The 7,184-nt window shown below is 51.8% G+C and overlaps 1 protein-coding gene across 3 annotated transcripts in view; it reads right to left on the bottom strand.

Annotated features, from left to right (window-relative positions):
• Positions 1 to 7,184, bottom strand: part of LRRC74A (leucine rich repeat containing 74A) — a 36,074-nt gene that overhangs the window by 6,522 nt on the left and 22,368 nt on the right. For all 3 annotated transcript variants that reach the window (XM_006157071.3, XM_006157073.3, XM_006157072.3), the window contains exons 10-11: positions 3,617 to 3,712; positions 1,951 to 2,097 (exon numbers count right to left, since the gene is read on the bottom strand). In XM_006157071.3, the coding sequence (XP_006157133.1) occupies positions 1,951 to 2,097; positions 3,617 to 3,712 (243 nt within the window). The remainder of the gene's footprint in view (positions 1 to 1,950; positions 2,098 to 3,616; positions 3,713 to 7,184) is intronic.

Raw genomic sequence — 7,184 nt, 5'->3', positions numbered from 1 at the left:
CACGCTGGAATCCCTTCTCCTCCATTCTCCTCTCAGGATCTTGGGCATGCACGCACACACACCTGGCGTGAGTTTTAAGCCACCGGGTCTGGGACTCGAACCGTGGTCGACTACATGGGAGTCCAGTGACATAACCATTACGCTAACTGCTGGTCCCATGTTTTGATTTTTTTTTGAAAGGTTTTTAACCTTAGGGCACATGCACTGGCTGGAAGAGAGAGAGAGAGAAACAGAGACACTGAGAGGGAAAGTGAGAAATCAGCCCCCAAGAGGGATGGCCACGCTGCAATCCCTTCTCCTCCATTCTCCTCCCAGAATCTTGGGCACACACACCTGGTGTGAGTTTCAAGTCAGCGGGTCCAAGACTTGAACCGTAGTCAGCCATGTGGGAGTCCAGTGACGTAACTGCTACGCCATCTGCTAGCCCCCGTATTTGCTTTTCAAGGCACTTTCCTAGACTTTCTTTTGCCAAGACATTGCCCTTTTCTGTTTGTCCACTCCTATGGTGATCTCTAACTTGGATTCTGAAATATTTTCGGACTCCACTTCCGTGTTGTAATATGACACTTCCTGTTGGTCATTACTGTATCGGATTTGCCTTTCCAGCCAGATTGTTGGAAGGACTGTTTTACACCGAGTGACTTGTCTGATCTCTCCTCCAAGAGTCTTTCTATACACTCCTTTAAAACAAGGGGCAGGTGGGACTAGCAGGTGGCATGGTGGTTAAAGGTGCTGGACTCCCAAATGGTCAACTGCAGTTCGAATTCAGGACCTGGTGGCTTGCTTTCTCTCTCTCTCTGTCTCTCTGTTTCTCGCTGGTAAAAATGAAAATAAATAAATAAATAAATAAAGTAAAATAAAATAATTCTTCAATTTTTTTTTTTTTTAAATTAGGGGCAGGGTCCCCACTTTGTATCAGACAACTGTCTCCTGTCCATTGGAGCATCCTGCTCCCTTTACAAAACAGCTTTCCCCTTGGTTCTGTGTAAGGTCATCTTACTTGCAAAAATACTTGCTAGTCTCTTATCTTCTAGAACTTTTTATACTCCAATAATTTTCACGCAAAGCCCTTTTACTCAGTTCTGGAAAGTGAGGCATGGAGCAGACTGGCCAGGCAGGCCGCACACGCCCTGCGGAACCTGCATTCACCCAGCATCCCCATGTTCCCAGCTACCGCTTTCCCGGGTAGCAACAGCCAGCGAGCCCGCATCGGGCTCCTCACCTCTGCCACCAGGCGAGAGCCCAGGTGCGAGCACCAGGCAAGCTCAGGTCCCTGCTCTGTGAGGTGAGGGGACCAGAGGAGCATTAACGTCTCCTTCGGCTCTAATATTTTCTGATTTTTCTTGTCTACTGCTTCGTCTGCCTCCTGTGATTGCCAGAGACCATCTAAGCAAAGACTTGAACCAGGTGGTATTTACCACTAGAAATAAGGCCTTGAATGTCCCTCTTTAGCTGAAGTCACCAAACAGCTACCCTGAACATAGGGTGTCTCAGCACCCTTACCAGTTGTCAGAAAGAACCTGGGTTACTGAGTGCCAGGCATTCTTCTAAGCTCCTCGTGCATGCTTCCTAATTTAAGTTTCCAAGCTCTCCTCCAGGGGTGGGCACTATGGCCTTGGCCACTTACAGGTGAGGGGACTGAGGCAGAGCGAGCCACTTAGTGGCACATGGGCAAGTGGAGGATGCTGGGGGGTAGAATCGGTCCTGTGCCACACCCCTCCCACTTTGGGCACTTGTCAGCTCTCCCTTTCTCTGGTGGTTCGAGAGCATTTCTGACGGTTCCATGCCCCCAGGGAGTATTCCATGTCTGCCGTCGGAGGAGCTGAGCTGTTCCTTGTCAGAGGATTGTACAAACACTTGGGGACAGGGGGAGACTCTGGCTAGCTGATCTGGAGCCAGCCTGCTCCCTCCAGGGCTCCCGGGGGCTCTAGGAGGAAGACAGGAGCTCACCTGGATCATTTTCATGGGGTTTGTCAGCAAGAAGAGGGTCTTCTTGGCGGAGCAGCCTGGCGCCGCTTTGTACTCCACGTCCAGCTGGGGGTGAACAGCGTACACGCCCTCCAATATCTTGGTGAACTGGTCGGTCACCAGCACGTTCTGTGGACGGAGGGGACCCACTGTGGCGAGGGCACCACCACTGTGCATGCCCCCTCCCCCCTTCCATCTAAGCCAGAGTCCGCAGATTTGTTCCGCAGCGCCGTTCCTAGCTTGGGGCAGTCCTGGTGTCAGAGCTCACCTTGACTTGTGAGTTTCCCATGTGATTTAAGTCTATTTATCTTATTTGTGGTAGAGAACATGCAAACCCTCGACAGGCAGAGAGAGCAGCTTCCTTGACCGGGGCTGGTCCTGCTGCAACCCCTCCCCCAGCCCTCCAACGCGTAAGGATCCGGGCGCTGCCCAGAGTGGACGTGCCCAGAGCATTTTCGGGTGGATGGGGGGATCTGAACCTGCGATCAGCCAGCAGGCCTATGTAAAATAACGTTGGAAAAAAAAATTATGAAATGGTACTTGGGGCCGGCAGGTGGTGTGGTGGTTAAAGTGCTGGACTCTCATGTAGCTGACTGCGCTTTGAGTCTCAGACCTAGTGGTTTGCTTTTTTACTTTTTCTTTCTCTCTCTGGTCAAATTAAAAAGTAAATAATAACAAATAAAAAAAATATATATATATTTTTTTTTTTAAGAAAGATTTTGCTATAGAGTGTGTGTACTCGCTGGAGAGACTGAGAGACAGAAAGAGAAATCACCCTCCTGGGAGCTGGCCACGCTGCAATACCTTATCCGCCATTCTCTTCTCAGGATTTTGGGTGCACACACATGCACCCAGCATGAGTTGCGAGAAATCACCCCCCAGGGGGGATGGCCACGCCACAATCCCTTCTCCTCCATTCTCCTCTTGGGATTTGGCCATGTATGCACATGCGCCTGGCATGAGTTTTAAGCCACCGGGTTTGGGATTCAAACTGTAGTCTACTGCATGGGAGTCCAGGCACGCAACCATTACACCATCAGCTGGTCCCCAAGATAAGGTTATTACCAGTTACCACCTCTGTGATGATACCAGCACTCTCCAGGCAGGGGTGTGTGGTCACCCCTCAGGCTGCCCTGAATTTTAACCCTCATGGGCTTGCCAACAAGAGGAGGGTCTTTTGGCAGGGCGGCCTCACGTTGCCTTGTAACCCCCGCCCAGCTGTCGGTGAATGGTGCACACCCTCCAATATTTTTGATACTACTCTGAGCACAACAGGCTGCGTCGTGAAATGAAGAGATAAACGTGTATGCTTTCATACCCAGATTCTAAAAACTGTGTACCTCTGGAACTCTGCTGGGGCCCAGGCCCTTCATTAACGAGGCTGAGGGTAAACATTGTGTTTGGGAGTCCTTCTGCCCTTCACTCTACCCTCAGGTACTTATGTCCTGGGTGCCCAGGATCCGATAATTACCCATTACACCGTTAGTGGTTGGTTATTCCCACTGAAAGGACCCTGAGAGAAGGCAGAGAGGTACCGACAGGAGTGGCCTTAACAAGGAGTGTCGTGTGAGGGCCCGTGAGGACAGCACGGTGGCACGGGCCTGCACCGAGTGGGCGTGGCCACTGCCTTGCACCCTGGGGCACTTACAGAAATGTCAAGTTCCTCCATTCTGGATTTGGGGTTCTTCTTGATGGCCAGGATAAGGGAAACAGCCCCTTCCATACTTATCGGGTTCAGGAAGAGCTGTGGAAGACGGTGAGACATGAGGAGGCTGAGGTGGGGGCTGGAGAGGCTGGCTCAGAGCACGGCTTCCACTTCTTCCCATCAAACCAAAATCTCTGTCTTCATCCCAGACTTCCCTGTGCGTGCCTGTCTCCCTGTCCATCTGTCTGTCCATAGACCCACCCACCTGTCCACCTCACTGTCATCTCTCCATCCACCCACCTACCCATCCACCTGTCCAGCTCTTCCATCCATCCATCCATCTACCCAATATATCATTTTAAGAATTATTATATTTAACTTCATTTATTTTATGTATTTTAAAAATTTGACCAGAGACAGACAGAATGAGAGAGAATGAGAGTGAGAGAGGAGAGAAAGTGAGAAAGCAAGCCACCAGGTCCAGGACTCGAACAATGATCGGCCATGTGGGAGTCCAGCACCTTTAACCACCATGCCACCTGCCGGCCCCTTACCTAAAGTTATTAAAAGCCTGTCCTGTGCCAGCCACTGGGCTAAGCGCTGAGGGACGCACTGGAAGACATGACAAGGCTTCTGCCCTCAGAAGACTTGATGCTCTGGCTGGGAAGACGTGCAAACGAGCAATGGCACCAGAATGTCGGCACAGGGGCACTGCAGGACGGGGGGAGGGGACACGTGAGCTGAGCCTTGTGTGACTAATGGGGATTAGCCAGATGTGAAGCGGGGAGCAGGAACAGAGAGGGTAATCGCCAGAGAAGAAAAGGGCGGGCAAGTGCAGATGTGTGAGGCGTGCTGGAGTGTTAGGTGTTCTGTGAGCAGGAGCAGAGAGGACGAGGCCAGGGGGCTGGGATGGTCACGTCACAGAGCACCCTGTGAGCCTAGCTAAGGACTGGAACATTAGCCCAACGGTGCTGGGAGCCACTATAGCACAGCAGAGGTTAACGGCAGGGACATGGGGCCCGCTGTCCCTGCTCTCTAGCTTCCTGGGCTTTCGGTCATTCCTGACCACTTTGTCCCTATCAGCTGGGCTGCTCAGAGGGTCCAACTCACCAATTCAGGCAAAGCATTCCAAAGAGTTCTTGGTACACCACAAGCAGGCCAAGAATGTTAACTTTTAGTCTGGAAGGCTTCCAGCTGGCTGCTGATTTCATGATGAGGCCGGCCAAAACTTTACTGAGCACCTACTATGTGTCAGGAGTTTCCTAGGCATTGAATGTAATCTATGGACAAAATATGACTTCCCTCGTGGAACTGAGCATCTAGAATCTTTGGCTGGACTCGCTTCCCAAAGATAATTCTTTATTTTTATTTATTTATTTATTTGTTTGTTTATTTATTTATTGCCATAGGGCACATGCACTCACCAGTGAGACAGTGACAATGAGAGGGAAAGTGAGAAATCACCTTCCGGGGGAATGGCCATGCCACAGTCCCTTCTCCTCCATTCTCCTCCTGGGATTTTGGGCATGCAAGCACATGTGCCTAGTGTGATTTTCAAGTTGCCAGGTCCAGGACTCAAACCACAGTTGGCCATGTGGTGATCCAGTGCCTTAACCACTAAGCCACCAACTGGCCCCGAGAATTCCTGCCTAGGTTGGAACTTTTAGCTCTCCTAGTCATACATGGCCAGGCACTAGGCTCTCTCTGTGAGTCAGCAACTGCTCCCTCCTGTCCCCTCACAGCACCAGAGACTGTCCTCTCAGAGGGAGGCCTATCTCCACTAGTCCCTCACCCATCCTTCTGCCAGGACCCCCACGTCTGTGGCCCCCCCATCTGCCCTCGGACCCCGAGGGAGAGGGACATTCGGTAGAAAGTCAGGCAGGCCTGGCTTCCCTGCCTCTTGCTGGTTGTGGGGCCTGACCAGGTCACACACTCAGTTTTCTCATCCAAGTGGGGGTGATAGCGCCCACTCGGTCAGGTCGGGCTCTGAGTAATGAGACAAGCTGCTTGGTATGGGGCCTGACTCACGGTCGGAGCCCTAGAAAGGGAGCAATGAATATTGGAGAAATCTTCATCTTTAAAAAACATTTTTTTTTTTTTGAGAATTTTGCTATAGGGTACAGGTGCTTGCTAGAGAGACACAGAGACAGAGAGACAGGAAGCAAGAAATCACCTCCCAGGGGAGATAGCCAAACTGCAATCTCTTCTCTTCTGCTTTCCTCTTGGGATTTTGGACATGCACGCACATGTACGCAGCATGAGTTTCAAGCCACTGGGTCTGGGACTCAAACAGCGATCAACCCATGTGGGAGTCCAGTGCCTTAACCACCATACCACCAACTGGTCCCAGAAATCCTCATCTTTCATCTGTTTTCCCATCACCCAGAAGCTTTTATGTGTGTATATATATATATATATATATATATATATACACACACACACACACACATATTTGCTATAGGATGCATATGCTCACTGGTGAGAGAGAAAAAGAGAGGAGAAGGGAAAGTGAGAAAGCACCCCGGGGTGGATAGCCACACTGCAGTCCCTTTTCCTCCATTCTCATCTCAGGATTTTGGACACGCTCAGAGCCCAGCATGTTCTTCAAGCCACCGGGTCCGGGACTTGAACTGTGTAGTCGGCCGTGTGGGATTCAGCTGCCTCAACCACCATACTGCTGGCTGGCTCAGTTACATATTAACATCTATAAGCAAATTAATTAAAGATGAATATGCATTCCCTTTCTTCATTTAATAAATATTCATCAGGCCTCTACCACACACCCAGCCCTGCGCGGGGACAGGGATGTAACCACGGGCAAAGCTGAAGTGTTCTCCTCAAGCTTCACACAGGTGTGGCAGGCAGATGGCCAAGCAGCCACCCAGGTGAGAAGGTAACTAGGAATGGCAGAAGCCCCGCAGGAGGGAGTGAGGCAGGCCCTGGGAGTGGGGACCCAGATGCGGGTTTGGCAGGGGTGGGTTCTCCCAGGAATGGCGGCAGAGCTGTGCCCTGACAGAGTGGGAACGAAGGCAGTGGGGGGGCTGTGGGGGGGCAGTGGGAGGAGAAAGCATGGCAGGCCAGGCCCCCAGGGTGGGAAGGAAGGAGAGGGGAGAAGGCCTCAGGGCTTCGGGTGGAGAGTGGGGGAGAGCATGGGGTAAATGAGGCTGGAGAGTGACGTAGTCCGGGAACTGGACCCTAGCAACAGGAAGCCATGAGGGGAGGGCTAAGGTGGAAGACGGTAGGTTAGGGGTTTAAAAGGAGGGGAATGGAAAACAGAGTTGTTCCAAAAACACACTCCGGCTGCAGGGGGCAGAAAGCCTGAAGGAGAGCAGGTGTGAGGAAGGAAAACTGTCTAGAAGTCGGCCACAGGTGCCAGGCAGAGCTGGGGTGGCACTGGGCTACGGGAGACAGGCACGAGACAGACGTGCTCAACAATCCTCTCCAGCAGGATCCAGGCCCATCACCCTGCGCCCCCACTCCAGCACACCCGGACACACACACACAGATGGACACACACACACACACACACACACACACGCACACACACACGGCGGCCATTCCCAGCTTAGGG

This window comes from Tupaia chinensis, unplaced genomic scaffold, assembly GCF_000334495.1.
Source record: "Tupaia chinensis unplaced genomic scaffold, TupChi_1.0 Scaffold000528_1, whole genome shotgun sequence".
NCBI lineage: Eukaryota > Metazoa > Chordata > Mammalia > Scandentia > Tupaiidae > Tupaia > Tupaia belangeri.
This window is presented reverse-complemented; position numbering and strand designations above follow the sequence as displayed.